At 39.3% G+C, this 18818-nt stretch overlaps 1 protein-coding gene across 4 annotated transcripts in view; it reads right to left on the reverse strand.

Moving 5' to 3' along the window:
* The window catches only part of NOX4 (NADPH oxidase 4), a 121840-nt gene that overhangs the window by 42202 nt on the left and 60820 nt on the right, over window positions 1-18818 (reverse strand). For all 4 annotated transcript variants that reach the window (XM_079304331.1, XM_079304332.1, XM_079304330.1 and 1 more), the window contains one exon: window positions 17698-17779. In XM_079304331.1, coding sequence (XP_079160457.1) covers window positions 17698-17779 — 82 coding nt within the window. The remainder of the gene's footprint in view (window positions 1-17697; window positions 17780-18818) is intronic.

An 18818-nucleotide genomic window follows, 5' to 3' on the forward strand; every position in this document is an offset into this window, starting at 1 on the left:
AGAGAAAGCCGGCCTACGCTATGGGAGAGGGAAAACCGGCAAGGACCACCGGGTGACTATAAACTACCTCTCACAGACCCGGGATGGAACCCAAACCAAGAAGAGGGAGGCGGAATATGATTGACTATCGAGCTTTAATAGTGAGGGAATAAGAGAGTCTGTTCCTCGCCAAAGTAACACCAAATTGGCCTTTGGAGCAGTACAAGAAAAGATGAAACCCCATCCGCGTGGTTAAATCGGTTAAGGAAGAACTTTCAGCTGTACTCTAGTATAGATCCTGATAGTCCGGATGGCCAAGCAGTATTAAGAGTACATTTTGTCACCAAATCTTGGCCTGACATCCGAAGGAAATTAGAAAGATGGAAGACTGGCAGGAAAAAGGGATAAATGAACTACTTAAAGAGGCTCTAAGGGTGTATCTGAGAAGGGAAGAGGAGAAAGCGAAATCGAACGCCCGAGTGATGGTAGCGATAGCTAGAGAATGTATTAAATGCAACTGGAAATAAGCTAGAGAAGCCATGTGATCTAGAGAAGGAGAACCTAAGATTGCGCCAGGCGCAGGAGGTTCTAATGCCAACCCTTGGCAGAAGGTCGGAAATTTCAGGCAGATGTTATTACTGTGGTGAAGTGGGTCATCTCAAAAGGTACTGTAAAAAGATTGCCATCGATGAAGCAATTGAAAAAGAACAGGAAATTTAGAAAAGATTCTGAGAGGGGAAGATTAGGGTGTCAGGGGCTCTTCCTTTAGGGGACCCAATGAAAACTCTAGATGAGCCCTTGATAAACCTCAATGTGGTCCCCAGAATTTAAGTTTTGAGTTCTTAGTTGACACGGGAGCTGATCGGTCCCAGTTTGAAAGATCTTCCAGTAGGAGTCAATATTAGTAATCGAACGTGCGAAGTAATAGGAGAGAAGGGACACCCCTTCAAAGCACCAATAATTGAAGGAGTAGAGTTAAAAGAAACTTTAAACAGTGTGTGGCAGAGATGATTTATTTACCACATTTAGCAAAGAATTTGTTAGGGAGAGATTACAAGTTAAGTTAGGAATAGCAGTTATTCCAGAAAATGGGAGGATGGTGTGCGTATTATGAAATTGACCGAAAGAGATATAAGTGAAATCAATCCCCAAGTATGGGCAGAAGAAGGGAAAACTGGCTTTTTAGACATCACGCCAATAAAGTGCAAATGCAAGAAGGAACTACCCAGTCAAGGTAAAACAGTACCAATATCAGAACAGGGTAGAGAAGGACTAGCCCCAATTATAGACCACCTTCTGGCGGAAGGTTGTGTTAGAACCATGCATGTCCCCCCATAACACCCCAATTTTAGCAGTCAAAAAGGCAGAGGGAAAATATAGATTAGTCCAGGATTTGAGAAAAATTAATAAAAAAATCATCGCTAGACATCCTGTGGTGTCTAACCCTTACACTCTGTTGAGTAAAATTCCCAGGGAACATGCATGGTTCACCACCATATATTTAAAAGATGCCTTTTGGGCGTGTCCGCTAGCAGAAGAATGCCGTGACTGGTTTGCATTCGAGTGGGAGTACCCAGGAGGGAAGAGAAAACAACAATTAAGGTGGACCCGTCTACCTCAAGGATTTACTGAGTCCCCCAATCTTTTCGGACAGGCTCTAGAAGAACTATTAGACCAGTTCACCCCTGAAAATGAGACACGAATCCTCCAATATGTAGATGATTTGTTAATATCTGGAAAAGAACAACAGCTAGTTAGAACAACTAGTATAAAACTCCTTAACTTTCTGGGAGAAAAGGGTCTAAAGTATCCCGGAACAAATTGCAGTTCGTTGAACCAGAAGTGACATACCTTGGTCCTATAATTGGAATGGATACAAAAAGTTAAAGCCCCGAAAGAATTTCAGGCATACTAGCCATTTCGACCCCAAAACTAAACATGACATTCGAAAACTTTTAGGCTTGTTTGGATACTGTAATTATGGTTAGACAAATATACTCAAAGTGTAAAATTTCTTTATGAAAAATTAGTAAACCCTGAACCCATAAATGGACTGCACAAGACGAAAACAATTAGAAGAATTAAAAGAGCAATTATCTTCGGCCCCCAGTCCTAAGTTTACCAGATCTCACAAGGAGTTTGAACTATTCACGAACACTGAAGGGGGAGTAGCTTACGGTGTACTAACTCAGGAATGGGGGGGTTGTCGAAAGCCAATAGCTTACCTCTCTAAATTATTAGATCCAGTAGCAAAGGATGGCCACTATGTCTCCAAGCAATTGCGGCTGCAGTAATTTTGATAGAGGACGCACAAAAACTGACATTTCAGGGAAAACTTAAGTATATACTCCACATGATATTAAGACTATCCTCAGCCAAGGGGCCCAGCAATGGCTAACAGAAGCCAGAATACTAAAATATGAAATTATATTAATGAATGCAAGTAATTTAGAATTGGCCACCTCTAAAAGTATTAATCCGGCTCAATTTCTCTCAGGGGAACCCTTGCCAGAGCTAGAGCACAATTGCCTGGAGTTTATAAATTTCCAAACCAAAGTAAGGGAAGATCTACAAAGTACACCGTTGCCATATGGAGAAGTATTGTTTACCGATGGTTCATCTAGAGTAGTAGATGGAAAAAGGGTATCTGGGTATGCAGTAGTAAAAAGAGCAGAAGGAAAAGAGCTAGAAGTGATAGAAAAGGGGAAGCTACCATCCAATTGGTCTGCACAATGTTGTGAGATCTATGCGTTAAAAGAGGTCTAGACTCATTAGAAGGAAAACCAGGAACCATTTACACTGATTCAAAATATGCATTTGGAATAGTCCACACATTTGGAAAAATCTGGGCAGAACGCGGGTATTTAAACTCAAAGGGGAAAGATTTGGTACATAAAACCTTAATAAAATCCGTATTAGAATCCTTGCTCAAACCAACAGAAATTGCAGTTGTGCACATAAGAGGGCACCAAAAGGGAAATACCTTAGAAGAAAGAGGAAATCGGTATGCTGACAAAATAGCCAAAGAAGTCTCATTAAGTTCCGAAGGGCCTATAGAAGTCTTTAAATTAAATGAGACACCAGAGAAATCACAAATTACAAAGCCCATTTTTAGTGAAGAAGAGTTAAAGATAATAAAAAAGTTAAAAATACATCAAGGAAATCAAGGAGAATGGGTAATGAAAGATGGGCGCAAATTTTTAAACAAAAGTCTAGCCAAAAAGGTATTGGCAGAAATCCATGAACTGACCCACTGGGGTGTTCAAGGATTATGTGACCACTTCCTCAGAGAAAATTTTTGTATTGGGATATATAATCTGGCTAAATCAATAACTAAAGGGTGTTTAATCTGCCAAAAGCTAATCAAAAAGTTATGCGAAAAATTGAATATGGGGGAAGGGAATTAGCATTAAGACCATTTCAAAGTGTTCAAATTGACTTCACCGAAATGCCCCCAGTTCAAAAATATAAACATTTATTAGTTATTGTGGACCATCTTACCCATTGGGTGGAGGCCTTCCCCACTATTAAAGAAACCTCAGAAGTGGTCATAAAAATAATCCTTGAACAAATTATTCCTAGATATGGATTAATTAATCACATCGATTCTGATAGAGGCCCACATTTTACGTCACATATATTACATCGAGTCATTGAAGCACTGGGAATGAAATGGAGGTTGCATACTCCATGGCATCCCCAAAGTTCCGGCCGAGTAGAAAGAATGAACAAAACCTTGAAAAATGTATTAACAAAATTAATTGAAGAGACCCAAATGAATTGGCTCAAATGCCTACCTCTTGCCCTATTACGCATTAGGACCAGACCGCGTGCAGACATAGGAGTTTCACCCTATGAAATGATGTTTGGGCTTCCCTTTTTAATTACCCCCTTTTAGCTCTGCAAACTATCTAGAAGGAGAAGCTGCCACCCAAGAGTATTTAAGAATCATTGGAAGAACAATAGAGCAACTAAAGAAAAAAGGATACCTGCCCCAAACCTCTCCCTTAGATTCAAATGCTCATCAGATCAACCCTGGGGACTGGGTTCTTGTTAAATCCTTAAGTCACACATCTCTATCTCCTAGGTATGAAGGCCCCTTCCTAGTCCTCCTAACTACACACACTGCTGTAAGAACAAAAGAAAAAGGTTGGACTCACATATCACAAATTAAGGACCAATTCCACCTCCCCCTGGTGAATCGGACTCCACAGTATTTCAGCCAAAGGCACCTGAATGGACCATTACAAAAGGAACTACAGACCTCCAACTTAAGTTTAAGCGAAAAGAAAAAGACAGCTGAAAAGACTTAGACAGTTCCAATTTGAAAGCAAAGTGTTACTGTACGCAGTTTATGTTAACTCTAGTTGTTGTTATAACGTTGTTGTTGCACACCTGCAGTAGTCTTTCAAGTTCCCAGTAGTTCACTAAAGTTCTTGTTGTTACAAATTGCTGTATCATACATCCTTCTCCGATTGTAAGTATCATTCAATCCTCTGTCGAAATCCTCAAATTAGAAGTTGCCAAACCATAAAGACCAATTCCCCTACAGAACACTTTCTAAAAACATCTAAATTAGTATAAAAAGGGGATGAGAGAACTCTGGGAAAGTAAAATCTTACCTAAGGGGACCCCCACCTCCAAGAGGCAAGCCCGGGTGAGACTGAAAGCAGTTCATACCGGACTCTTGAGAGGAGTGTTGCTGGCCTTGCTAACAAATAACCTGATAAGCAGCGAAGAGGTTAAATGCAGCAAGTGTTACCATCGGATATATGATGGGGAGACCCAAGAGTCCCTAATAAGAATTCACACCAACGTGAATCCCAGCTGTTTCAATCATTCCCAGATCTCCACTTGTCAAGAAGTGGAAAAACGTATTGGATGCTAAGAATACTGCCACTTTTCGGCAGCGGTTGCTCGGAGAATGTCCTATAGGGGAAGCCTGGTTTTGCTTTGAACATGAGAATAATCAAGGAGAATTAATAGATTTGATCAAAGAAAAACAATTAGTAATAAATACCAAAAAGGAAAACGAATTGGAAATACCTTTAGGGAAAAATTTATTCATAGATTTAGTTGAAAGAATTAGTAAAGAATTAAATATAACCAATTGCTGGGTATGCGGTAATACACAAATGTCTGAGATTTGGCCATGGGAAGGGATCAGTTTAAGCCCATTGGAAATTCTAAAATGGAAGCAAACTAACCAAACATCTCAATTACCTAAGCAAAAATGAAAGAAAGAACAATGGAATTTAAAATATAAACCTATTGGAGAAGAATGTATTAAAAGAGTTGGAAACCCATATAGAACATTTGTAGGAACTATGCCCTGCAAAAGGTACCTAACTATAAAAAAGTCAATTATAAGGTGGATACCTAAGGAGCCAAACAAATATTGGACAATACACCAAAAGGAAAAAGGATGTGTTTATCACGAAGGATATGATTTACATGAATGTGCTGGAAAGAAAATAAATCCCTTTTGGGGATTAGAGGAATTATCCAAGTATTGGTCATGTCCCACCGAAACCAACCAAACCTTTTAGACAGCACCCGAGTATCTATTCTGGATATGCGGAGACACTGCATATACCAATCTTCCAGGAGATTGGGCCGGGAGCTGTACAATTGGGATTATAAAACCTTCATTCTTCCTACTTCCCAAAAATTCGGGGTCTAAATTAGGAATTCCCTTGTACGATGATTTGAAAAAGGCTAACCGAAAGAAAAGGAGTATGATTAATTTAGGAAGTACTCAAAAATGGAAGGGACAAGTGTGGACACCTGAACGCATCATGGAAGTATATGGGCCAGCTACGTGGGCACAGGATGGGTCGTGGGGATACCGTACTCCCATTTATATGCTGAACCGAATCATCAGACTCCAAGCAGTATTAGAAATAATATCTAATCGAACAGCCCTCGCATTAGACCACATTACCGAACAGTTAACTCAGACCCGAGCAGTGGTCTATCAAATTCGGCTTGCAGTAGATTATTTATTGGCTGATGAAGGAGGTATTTGTGGAAAATTTAATACATCCGAATGCTGCCTGGAAATTGATGATAAAAGCGAAGTAATACGAAACATATCTAAAGAAATCCGAAAAATAGCATATGTAGGAAACCAACAATGGACCCCTCTAATGGACACTAGCTGGTGGGATGACTTCTGGTCCCTAAAAAATAAATGGTGGAAAAAAGTAGTCTTTTTAGTTGCAAGTGCAGTCATAAGCTTTTTATTTTTACCATGCCTACTCCCATGCCTAATTAGGCTTATAAATACCACTATACAAACCAGTATAAGAAATATGACTGATCAAACGAGAGCTAAAATTTTGATGATCGGAACCCAAAACCCAGAACATGATTCAGCTAAAGAAATTTTAAACCAATTTCTAGAACTACAAAAATTATACCCCCAAGAAACCGAAAATTGTGATTTGATGCGGGTCAAAGACCCGATCAAAGAGAAAGAGGGGGATTGTGGTAAAAAGTCTTAGCTGAAACCATAAAACAACATTGCTAGAAGAGTTAAAAAGATTGTTGCTTACCTTATCATTCTATCCACTCATTCGTTTGTTGGTTCTTTGATCAAGTTGTTATGTTCTTTTCCCCAGTTAAATGTAGTCCCTATGTAATTCAAACCCTGGTTTATTGTATTTCCCCTATCCCAGTTACTTCCTCCTTCCGCCCTTCCCCTTACCTCATTTCCGGCCTTACCATTTCCGCCCTTTCCCTTACCTCATTTCCGGCCTGCTGCTGCCTGCCTATCAAGTTAGCCACACCCTATATGTAAATCTCCAGAAGTTTCCCAGTACCACCATTACTGGAAGTTGTTGTTGAAGAAAAGATTCACAAAAATAGTCAACCAACACCAAACCCAAGTTCACAGATCATCTCAACTAACAAGCCAAGTCACCTGCAATATGTCCTTTGTAACTGTTTAATCACCACAACCTTAAGGGCAGTTAAGAAGAATGACACCCCCAGACCAATGAGCCACTATTGAGATCTCGGACGTGTCCGTGAGGCTGAGACTCCCATCCCTACGTTCGTCGGGATCGGCAGGACCTCCTCCCGGCGTTGCCTGGCAGCAGCAGCAGCAGGCGTAGGGCCTACTCCCTGTGACCCCCCATTAATAAAGAGCTGTTTAATAAAGGCCTTGGCCCTGCTAAATTCATTACAGGCATGTAACAGCTGCCCTTCACAGAAAGTCTGCTTTTTCTGGATGGAAAGCAGCACAGCATTTCACTCTGGCATAACTTAAATATGTAACCAATGACTATTACACTGGTTACAGACTAGCAGGGATCCTTCAGGACAGCAGCACTCAAAAACACTGGCACAGACACTGAATTGCTCCCTGTATCACCCTAATAAATAGATTTGGGTACTTGCTAGTGTTTCTTCCAACTTATACTAAAAAGTTATGGAAAGCCTGGGTTCGGTTCACAACTCTAGAGTTTACCTTATACCAGCCTGAATGAAGTGGCAGTTTCCTAGATTTGAGCAAAGTGAGTGGGATCTCTCCAAGGCCCTTCAGACTCTTACTCATGGAGTGATGTGCTGAAATCCTAGAGACAGCTCCCTTGAAAACTGCAGTGGCAGGAGGTACTCTGGGTGTATTATTAAGAACACAGAGTTTCATCTTCACAATGCCCAAATGACCAGAACATCAGGTTTGTGATTTCTTCACATGATAACATCACATCTGCCCGATTTGCCTTGTGCAAGTTGAAACACAAGAAAATGAATGGCTCAGTTCTGCCACCACTTCTTTGCTTGTTCTGGTAAAAGAGAACCACGTGATGGAGAAATTGTCAACAGGCACTTTCACTGCTGTATTTTCCCTAACAACATTAGGAACTAAGGCACAGGAAAAAAAACAACTGCACAAATAGCTTTCAAAAGTATTTTCAGAAGGAATCAAGAAATCACTGTAAATGCATGTCTGCATTTCAAATATTGTTTAGGAGACTTCAGCTATCCATGCAAATAAAACAATAATTTAATCTACTGTAAGACTTTCAAAATTGTTTCAATATAATGAAAATATTCAATCTGTTCAGGTAATTTGTCAAAAGAGGAACTCATTAAACCTTAAGAATATTAGAAATCACCAACACTAAGGTTCCTAGAAAACCTATTTTAATCATGAATACACAGTATGCAATGAATGGAAATCCAAAGCTATAATATCCTTACGTAACATCATGATGCACAATGCAGAGGGAAAACAAAACCTTGGAAACCCTCAGGCATTTTGCTTTCCTATGACACTTCTGAGTATTTTTTTGAAACCAGAAAAGATACAGAGAACACTTGTAATGTAAGTAACCATTTTCATATTGGTCAAGAGGACTTGGGTTAAGAAGATTGATCCTGATGCTGTGGGGGTTCTTGGAGTAGGCAGCAATTTTGCTCCCAGGGGAGTGAGAAAGTTTCAAATGTTTGGTTTTTAAATGAGAGTTTGATTCTACATGGCTTTCAACCCCACACAAATTTAATTTAAACCTTATTTTATAAAGATACCTTGACAGCAACGGATAATTAAGACATAAAGCGAAGTGTTATGTGAAAGTTATTAGGCTCTAAAGCAAATGATTTTCATATCTTTTCTTTCTGGTTGGTGCCTGTAAGACACCTTCTCTCATTGCTTTAAGGGAAGAAAAATTGTCACCACATCCTTGATACAACAAAAATGCTCACTAATCACCTCATTTGACACACATGATGCCTCACATTAGGTGCAGATGCTTAGAATAATAATTTTATGCAAACCTGTAACCCACAAAAATCTTCTGTTAAAAAAACAACAACCAGGAACTCTGAATATCACCAAATTTATCTTCACCATCCAACAAATCAGTACACAGCTTTTGTGTTTGGACTTATCTCCAAACTTTATTTAGTCTCCAATTCTGTTTGTGAACAGCCTCAGCCAGCTGATTAGGCAACAATCAGAAAGGATTTGGCAGCTAATATCACGGGCTGTTGCAGTCCTGCAGCTGCTAACAATGTTTTCCAGCTGCCAGCTGTCTGGCCATTCAAAAGCACTTGTGATTTGTGCAAACCACTTGACAAGGTCATAGAAGAAGTTTCCTTGGGGCTAGGCTTGGCCCACTGTGCACAATCAACCAGCAGCCAACTCCTGTCCTCATGACTGAGGATGATTAACATCTACAATAACATACTATAGGATGAGACAGCTTTTCCACCACTGCCAAATTTGACTTCATAGTTCATTTTGACTTCATAGTTCTGAGCTAAGCTCTAGCCCAGATGCTGAGACAGCTTCCTCCATGAAATGGGGCCGACGTGTTTATTTGCAGATGCTCAATTCAGGGTGGTCCTCTTGGCATCCCCCAGCCCAGGTCTCCTATATATTACTCTCAAGAGACAGGGAATGGCTGTTGGATCAACATGGGCCTGTTGCCACCTCTGACACCAAGAGTTTAAAGGCCAACATGTTCCATGGAAAAGAATTGTGAAGTGTCTCCCTTACATATAGATTAAAGAGCCTGGCACTCAGAATTGAACCACTCCACCAGTGCCATGTGCCAAAAGGCTGCTAAAACTGAAACCCAGGCTCCTGTCCTGAAAATAACAAACCATTCTTGTCCATTTTATGCAAAAGTAGAACACTGTAACAATCTTCTTTGTCTTGAATATTTGTAACGTTTGTACTTTCCTCTCCTCTGCAGTATTAAAGTGAAGAGACACTTGTGGTACACATGAAATGCTAATCTGACAGTTTACCTGCATCTTCAAACCTATTTGGCAAATGGCCAGAACTGCAATGAGTGTTGATAAATTTCTATATTGTTAAAGATCAGGAAGTACATTTATGGCTTATGCCTTACATGAAGCACAAAGGATGACACAGCAGGCAGTTGTTTTGGTTTTTTTTCTCCAGATGTTTAAGGGCATAATATTGTCCATTTTGCCCCTTTTTATAGCTGGAATCTTTCTTTTCTCCCTTTTCCACCAAGACTTACTAACAAAACACCAATCAAAGATATTGCCTCCTTTACCAGTTTCCATGAAAGAAAACAGCCTTGGGGTGCCTCACTGAAAGAAAGGGGCCAAGAATAAAAATGTTAATGTGCAGGTAGGTGTATAGGAGTGAATGAATGGTGCTGTTCCCTTTTATCCAGAATCACATGGAATCACAGAGCCAGAGAGTGCCTGGAGTTGGAAGAGACCTCTGGAGATCATCTAGTCCAACCCTCCCAGCTCAAGCAGGTTCACCTGGAGAAGGCTGCACAGGACTGCTGCATCCAGGAGGAAATTACTTCTGTCAACAACCAAAATTCTTTAGCATTTGTTTTTCCTCTTTTCCAGAGCCTGGTGCTTGGATTTCTGTAACTATGGTAATTGTGAAACTACTTTTTTTAAACTAATATAAGCCATTATTTTTAAAACTGGGATAAAATTGGATTTAAGGGCGGAAGGGATCCTTTTAACTCTCTTACATAATCAATCAAAGAACCTCACTAATAATTTCAGCATCAAACTACTACAACTTCTGTTTGACTTGTTTTAAAAAACATCCCTCAAGATATCTAGTGGCAGATAATTCCCCACAGTCTCATGATGCTGCTCAGTAGTAGACATGGATGTATCAATTAATTGGTAAGATTTATCAAGAACTATGCTCATACTCCCAGATAGTCAAATGAAAACTAACTCTATTGATTTGTCTTAACCCATTCCCTGAATGGATTCATCTCCCAAAAGTTGAGAAAGCTTTAATCCTCTTTTATTCTCAGTCTGCGCTTTCCCATTCTCAACTGGGATTGTCACAATGTTTTGCATAAAACAATACATGCCTGCTAATGAGCCACAACTGTGCTATGATAAACAGGTAAGTTCAAGCAGAATTCTAGAATGCTTGGTACTTAAAAGAGAATATGTATGTAAGTTGCTGCACAAATATTTATTTTTCCTCCCGCCACATTTTTCTACCTAGAAAGATTTGTGCCTCAGGTTTCAGGTCTGAGCCCTGGTGAAATTAGCAGCCAAATTCCCCTTGACTTTAAGGGGACTGGTTCACTCTGTGCTGTTGTTACATGAACTCAAGGCTTTTGGAAACAGAACAAAAGTGGCCTTTTTTTGCAAGTTACTGCAGTACTCTGAACAAATATAGCCTATGTCTCGAGGAATTTATGACCCATATCTTAGTTTAAAATGTAGTCCTAATATTTCAAGATACTGACTTGGTCCCATTTGATATTATCTGGATGGGTCCACATGAGATCTTTGTAGAATCTGAGCTCAAAGATGTAACACACAGTATGAATTATTGTCCTCCTTCTCTCTCTTTTCATTCCAGTTCTAAAAAAATTTAGATCCAATAGTTGCATTTTTACTCCTATAACATGACTGCTCTTTATAATGAACAGCTACCAGCTACCCCATTGCTACTTTTCTTTCGATTTCATAAAAATCTCTAATGACAGGGAAATGCACTTTACTTAGAATGGAGGTTTTATTGTCACGGAGCTCAGCCTTGCACTGGTTTGTAAACTCTACAGAACAAGGTGTTAAGGGGTTATCACTGCAAAAAGTCACATTAAAAAATAAAAAAGAATTTTAAAAAGACATAAAATCTCAACCCCCTTAAATATTCTTCTCTATAAAAAGCTTGAATTTCTTTTAAAGGTCATTCCAGATTCCTTAAGCAAGTCTCTTATTTTAATCAAGTCATCAAAATTCTCTGAAACTCAGGCTTCTGAGGACTCTGACTGATGATGAGATAGTTTGCTTCTAGCCTGCATTTTGAAATAAATCTTGGAGCATTTCAAAACCAGTAATTATCATGCTTCATGTACAATGCTACACAAAGCATTAAAAGTGCTTGTGTGGGCACTTCTGAAAGACTCCTTAATTTGGCACTTTCCCATTTGATTTCAGCAATATGGGCAGGCCATGTGTTTTTGCAGTGGAAAACAGGACAGATGTTATTTCAGATGAGAGAGCCAACTGCACACAACTGGAATGACTGTGGAAGACCTGATTTCTATTTCTGGTCTCATCCCAAGAAGAATTGTTCCTGGATGATGCTGATAACTCACATCAGAGTCCCATGCCTCAGTTTTTCCTCAAGAGGAGTTTTTCCTAACAAGAGGACATCTTTTGTAAAGCAGTTTACAGGAAGCCTTTAATAGAAAACCACTCCATAAAAGTTCTCCACCTCTTTGTAAAATTAAAAATCTCTTTGTCTTTGCAATGAAGACTCAGTCATGAACACAGAGGTCACAATTTTTCCCTTTGAAGAACATCAGGGAAGATGTTGCCTTTGTTCCTTGTGCATACTATATGGGGTTTCTAGGCCATGATCCTGCTAGCTGCTCTCGTGCATGTTTCAGTCTGTGATTCAAAGGAATCTCAGTGGATGCACTGATGGAGCAGCATCACTTCCAGCAGCCACAACTCATTACTTTCTTCAGCTAGACTCTAATTATTTTCCTCTAAAAAGAAAAATGTTCTTAAGACAGCTGCAAAACAGACAGGAGTTTTATTCCTGGGGTATTATTTATGAAATTTTATCTGTTTCTTGGCTCAGATCTCAAGCTGTAGGAAATTGCCACAGATCCATTACAGATCCATTATCATTAGAATGAATAGAAATTGGGAAGCAGAAGACACAATGGTTTAGGGAGGGCACTAACTTTCTGCCGTCTATTTGTCTAGACTTCTCAAATGAGAACTGAATAACAACATTTAGCTTTGTTTGAGGTGAAAACTTTTCAGCAGCTTTTCAAAGATGACCTTCACAAATATGTATTTGAAGATACATTCATATAATATAAATCATGATCCTGTATTTTCTGGGATTTTTTGTGACATGAAAATTACCAGCATTTTTGTGCATACACAGAAAACTACCTTAATTTACTGTGAATATATGCCAAAGAATGGTTTGTAACTTTATGACTGATGGAAAGTCAATGTACTTGGAATATTATTTCATCATATGTGCTAGGTTCTAAGTTCATTTTTTTCTCCAAAATTCAAGACTTTGTCATTCCATTTAAAGAAAGGATTTATTTCTTATACAGTCAAATTTATGAGTTTAGATTGTCTCCCTATTTGACTACAAAGAAGTACTGTTATTTCTTTATGTGCACATTATGGAAACAGCCACCAAAATTTTGTTTTTCTTCATTCCTGCCTTTTTCTTGTTTTGTTTATTTTTTTTTTAATCTTTAAAAAATTATTTAATTTTGTTTATTTTGGTTTGTTTTAAAAAATAAGTGGGAATACTTTTGAAAGGTTTTTAAATTTTGGCAGAGAGATCTTTTTAGTAAGCCTTACCCTGCAAGAAATTATTTATTTTGTTCAAGAGAAGGGCAAGTTTTAAACTGGCCTCCACCCTTTTGTATGGAGGTGTCACTTCAGATGATACAAGACTTTCTTGTTCAGCAGAAAATGGTACAGAAACTGGAAAGTGAAGTTAAAAAACATCACATGTGAAATAACTGACAACTGAAACAAGTTGATCTAAAGGCTTATGAGTTTTCCAGTTTTTAACATCTCAATTTGATTCTAAATTCCTGCTCTGGCTGAATGAAAAACTTGCTGCAGGGATTATCAGTAATGCTCTATGGCTTATGTTAAGAAGGGACTCAAATTAGCTGGAACATTAGCTGGAACTGCTCCTTCTGTTCTTAAAATCTCTGAATCATCCAAAAACTTTTTAACCAAACTCACAGAAGATAAGAGTGAAAACTGCAAATATTTCTGAAGGGGGGAAAAAAAAAGCAAATAATCCGTCTAAAAAAACCCACATATTTGTGTGAGGATTTCAGCAATAACTTGAAAATATAAAGGACAGCTGAACTGTCAAGTAACTTCTAGACAGAAAAAAAAAGCCTGCTAAAAACCTTGTAATGCCAGTAGCATTTCTGGCACATCCCTCTTTAATGCTGTTTTGTGCCATGTCAGCCTCTCTCCTGCCTTATTCACCCATCAACCTAATTTCTCACCCTTGCACTTCTTTTTACCACTTCCCTTATCATTCTGCTCTTTTGGGTTTGTTTTATTCTTTTGACATTATCAGGCCCAGTGACAAGTGGCACTTCTCCCTGGCACCTCAAGGCAGTTGCACATCCTTCCCTGGTGCACACAGCACAGGCAGGCAGGAGCAGAGGGGAGACAGCAAGGAAAGACCCCAGACCTTGAGGGGTTGGAGCAACCCAAGCCCCTGCTACCACCAACCATGCAGCCAAATTCATGAGCACAGTGCCTTCCTCAGGAGCAATCCTGTGCAGCCTCTGCTGCACTCTAGCAGCTCTTGCATTTTGTGAGTGAAACTGTGAAAAAAAACATGTAGGAATGGCATTGGCAAAGTTGGCAAGCAAGAAAAGCCAGAACTGGATACCGGCATGAGAAAAGTTCCTGCAGAAATGTGCTAGATGTGAAACCCTTAAAGGTTTTTTTATGTAATGCTCATTTGAAAAGTAAGGAGCCAGGATAAGATTTGTTGACAAAAGTTTGGTTTGCTGACAGACCTGATTGTGTTGGAGTAACTCCCCTCAGTGACTTCAGCAGGCTTGAGGAGTGATGGAGAGCAGGACTGAGATGCAGATATGTCTGTCACTTGTTTTGTGTGCAGAGGGCTTTCCCCAGGTGGCTATGTCAGCAGCAGCTATGCACCCCAAACCATCTGGCAGCCCACAGCTGCAGGTTTATTCTTAGTTTCAGGAATGCAAATCCTTGTGGGCATGGTAATGGCTTCATGTCAGCAAGGAAACAGGTTTTCCCCCCAAAATATTTCTCTTTGTGGACAGGTCAGTTTCCAGATGAGGTGGATAAGGGAGGGTTAGTGACATCTGATTCCTGAACCACATTAGTTACTTGAGGAATCAAAAAGATTTGCCTGATTAGACTGCTCTTCCTAGTTCTGTGACCTATAGCTACATGCAGGGCAGTGTGTTTCATTAAAAACTCCACTCTAGGCATGAGACTGAGCATGACAGAGCCAAGCTCCTTCTGCAGCCCTGTGAAGGGAAGTGAGGGGCCAAGCACTGCAGGCTGGGCTGGCTGGGTGGGTGCTGTCCCCACGTGCTGGCAGAGCACTGCATCCCACCCCACAGGTGAGAACTGGTGCTCATGATGCCATGAGACTTGCAGGCACACAGCTGAGAAGTCAAGGTGATGTGCTGTGTGGCTTTGTAAGACTTGATCTTTGTAAGATCAGGCCTCTCTATAGTCTCCTCTGCTTGCCAGAGCAGGTATTGGCTCCATGGCTAAGCCAAGGCTATCCAAATAAAGCCCAGCAAACACAAGGACAATAAAAATATCCCACATTTCTCCATCAGCTAGGAGGGCAAAGCATGTTTCTGTCACACATTTATCCCAGAAAATACAGGAAAATGTCCATGCATATTCTAGAAAATTTCTCCCAGCCATCCCAGTGCATTAACATCTCTGAGAACAACAGGCACTCAAAATTATCCTGCTGTAACCTGGGAAAGAGTTCAGGTCTTAATGTAATAAATGAACAAGAACATAATTTAGGCAAGAACACCAAGGTTTCTATTTCTTCCAAAAGTTGATGGATTATAGTTTGCCCATTTAGCCTTTAATATTTATTGCAATAATTCTGAGTATCCTGAGTGCCTGAGTGGTGCTGAACATCCTCCTATCCAATCTCCTTTCTTTGGACATTTGTCTCTTAGATATGTGAAAACTTTTATCCTTTCTACCTACTAAGCCCTGCTTCGTCAAGCTATGCAGCTAAGTCACTACTAAGAATTCTCTTCTATTTTTAACCTTCAATATTCTTAGGATTTCTTTAATCATTACAAGCTCCAGTTTGTGCCCTATGACAACATCTCATTAAAATGATCTTCCTGCTCAGATCCTAATGCAGCACAACCAGCCACTGCTCAGCTGAAGTCAATGAAGGGACACTGATTTATGAGATTTGTCTCTTCAATACTTAATTTCTGTTAACTGACCCTTCAGTGAAAATGAAAATAGGAAAGGTGAAAAAATGATATGGGAATAAGATAAAATATATTATGAAGATAAACAGGTTTTCTACTTTGCTGAACACAAGTACCTTGCTCAAAAGACAATTTCCCTGGGGACATTTGGATATGTTGAAAGTGTTCAATCAGTTTCTAAATGAGTTGCAATATATGATAACTTCTCTAACATTTGCACCAATTAATGATGCTATAAACAAGAATCTATTGCTTTTAAGAACATACACAAACTTCTTTTTTGTTAGGTGCCAAAATTTGGTTGACTTTTGTATTTTAGAGGAATCAATCAACCTTCCAAGTAATGTGGCTGAAAACATGTATCCTTTTTGTGATGCCAGGCCACTGTAACTTCAAACAGCAGCAGAGCTCCATACAAGCCATTTGCTCTGTGATCTTTCAAGAGTTGAAAACATCCTCTGTCAGAAGACAACAGACAACTCATTTACCCATGAATCTGACATTGTGTAATATTATTAGTAGACTTTTTGCCAAGAATGCTAGCAATAAATTGAATGTAATGAAATGGAAAGTCAAACATCTTAGGAATGATTTATATACAGATAAGTCTGTTCTTTGAGGAAGGACAATGAATTGGTTTCTCAGACCAGTCTGACAGTATCCACACCAAAAATCAAATAGTCTAAGCCAAGCAAAGCATAGTACTGCCAGGGTAACAAAGGATGAGGAGAAAAGTAATAATTCATGGAAGTCCTAATGAAACAAGCAGATCAATCCATACACGTAAGGTGCCTTCCACTATTTCATATATTGTACTTCCACAGTGTTCCAGTAATATAGTGAAAATGGACAATGCAAACAAGAAATTGAGGGGGGATAAAACTGTGTCTCCCTTAAAGTTCAAGCAAAACTTCACCATTTTCAGAATCAGGATTTCATCCTTGAGTGCTTTTATTTTCAAGTATTCACAGTGAGGAGGTGACTGGCTTTCAGCACTCAGCCTCTCTAATTGCCTGCTCTTAAAAAAAATTGTATTATCAGATTTAAAGAGAATACCTAGCTTCACTGACTTCTTATCTATTTCAGAAACCTCCTAACAATAATAACTAAAATAAATAAATTTGCTTGTTTCCATCATCATTGAGGGACTGTCTTCATACATTCGTTCTTCCATCTCCTCCCTTTGTCCACCTGCACTTGCATTCTTTCATTGTTCATTCTGGTCAGGGTTAATGTGAGGACTATTTCTTCTTTTTTCCCCTTCATTGCCTCTGTTCAAGATGAAAGTGACTGTTTCTTCTAGTCAATGTAACAGCAAGTCAATATAAAAGAGCTTTTATTGTTTCACTCAGGTATGTCACTTGGAAAAAGAAGAGGTATGTCCAGGATACAAAATACATTCAAGACCTCTTAACACTCAACACTACTCTTTTGATCCCTTCAGGGATATAGGGCAAACATATACCCCTGAAAAAGGCAGAAAAAAAATGTGTCCTAGTGTTTGCAGGCTTTCAGAGGAAAGCCTGTTAAAATTAAGGGAATCTGTCACCATTATTGATGGAATTCCAGAAGACAAGAGTGGGAATTAGCCTGACAAAACATCCACCTGTGTCAACAGAGAAACAAAGCTCCATCAGACACTGATCCAGCTCTGCCTGAGGACCTTGCACCAAAGCATGTAGACTGCTATAAATGCTTTACTCTCCCTCGCTGAAAATAGAGATTTGATTTCTCCCAAGAAGACAATCTTACTTACTTGGGATAGCGTCTCTGCTGAAAGATGGGCAGAATCTCTGTATCTTGATTTGAATGTAGAAGCAGTAAATCCCGAAATCTTTCTGTCAGGACAAAAAAAAAAAAAAAAAAAAAAAAGAAGAAAAGAAAAGAAAACAAACCCAGACTGTGACTCTGCATTATACGTTCAGGCCACAAGTAAGCAAGCAGTAATATCAGTGAATTCTCTTCTCCAGCAATATTTAGCAAAGGGCAAAACTAAGCGTGAGGGACTGAAAATCACTGTTTCCTGGAAAATCTTTTAATATTTTAAAATGTCTTTTTTTTCATTCAATACTGAAGTCTAGTAGTGTCTACAAGTTCTCAACAGAGGTCTTCTGAGTATCATGCACAGCCACCCATAAATAGTCCCTGCCTTGAAGAGCCTAGTCTAAACAGAAAGGAGGAGCCCCTAAGAATTGACCAGCCATTCAAGGATCACAGTTTTTGAAACAAATATAGATTAATTAATTAATATAAATTAAACTGCAGTACAAAATCCTTTGGTAACTGACTTGATGTTCTTAAGGATGGTTGGAAGAGTACATTGCTTTTTTGTCATTGTTATCTATTTCAAAAATTTCATGATAGTTTTCTACATCTGCAGAGGTTGTTTCTTACATCTGCAGGAGGTAAAGCTTTTCTAACTTAATTTCACTGCCCACCAAATGAAGGGATGGTTGTAGTTTGTGCAGCTACCTTTCTCTTACACTGTTCTCTAGAGGTGGTTAGACACAGTAAAGTCAAGTGAGATCAGCAAGAGACCTTCTATCAGTCCAGATTTTTCAGCTGTGAAAGACGGCAATCTCCTCAAAATTCAGGGATAGAATAGGATTTTCCACCCAGGTTAAATTCCTTTAGTACATCCCGTAGCTCTCCATAACACGGGACACGCTTCTTCATGTTTCCTTCTTTCTTTCTTTCCATCACCTGCAACTTTATTCTGTCCTACAGTGGCACAGAACCATGCCCTTTCCACCCTACACTTCCTTCAATACTTTCTATCTGTGGCTGAAATTCTTCAGCTACAGGTATTATTATCCTTTTGCTAAACCACAGTTTGCAGCCTGTGTTGTGTGTGGCAGCTGTACCATGGATTTCTGT

The sequence above is a fragment of the Erithacus rubecula genome (genome assembly GCF_903797595.1).
Source record: "Erithacus rubecula genome assembly, chromosome: 1".
NCBI lineage: Eukaryota > Metazoa > Chordata > Aves > Passeriformes > Muscicapidae > Erithacus > Erithacus rubecula.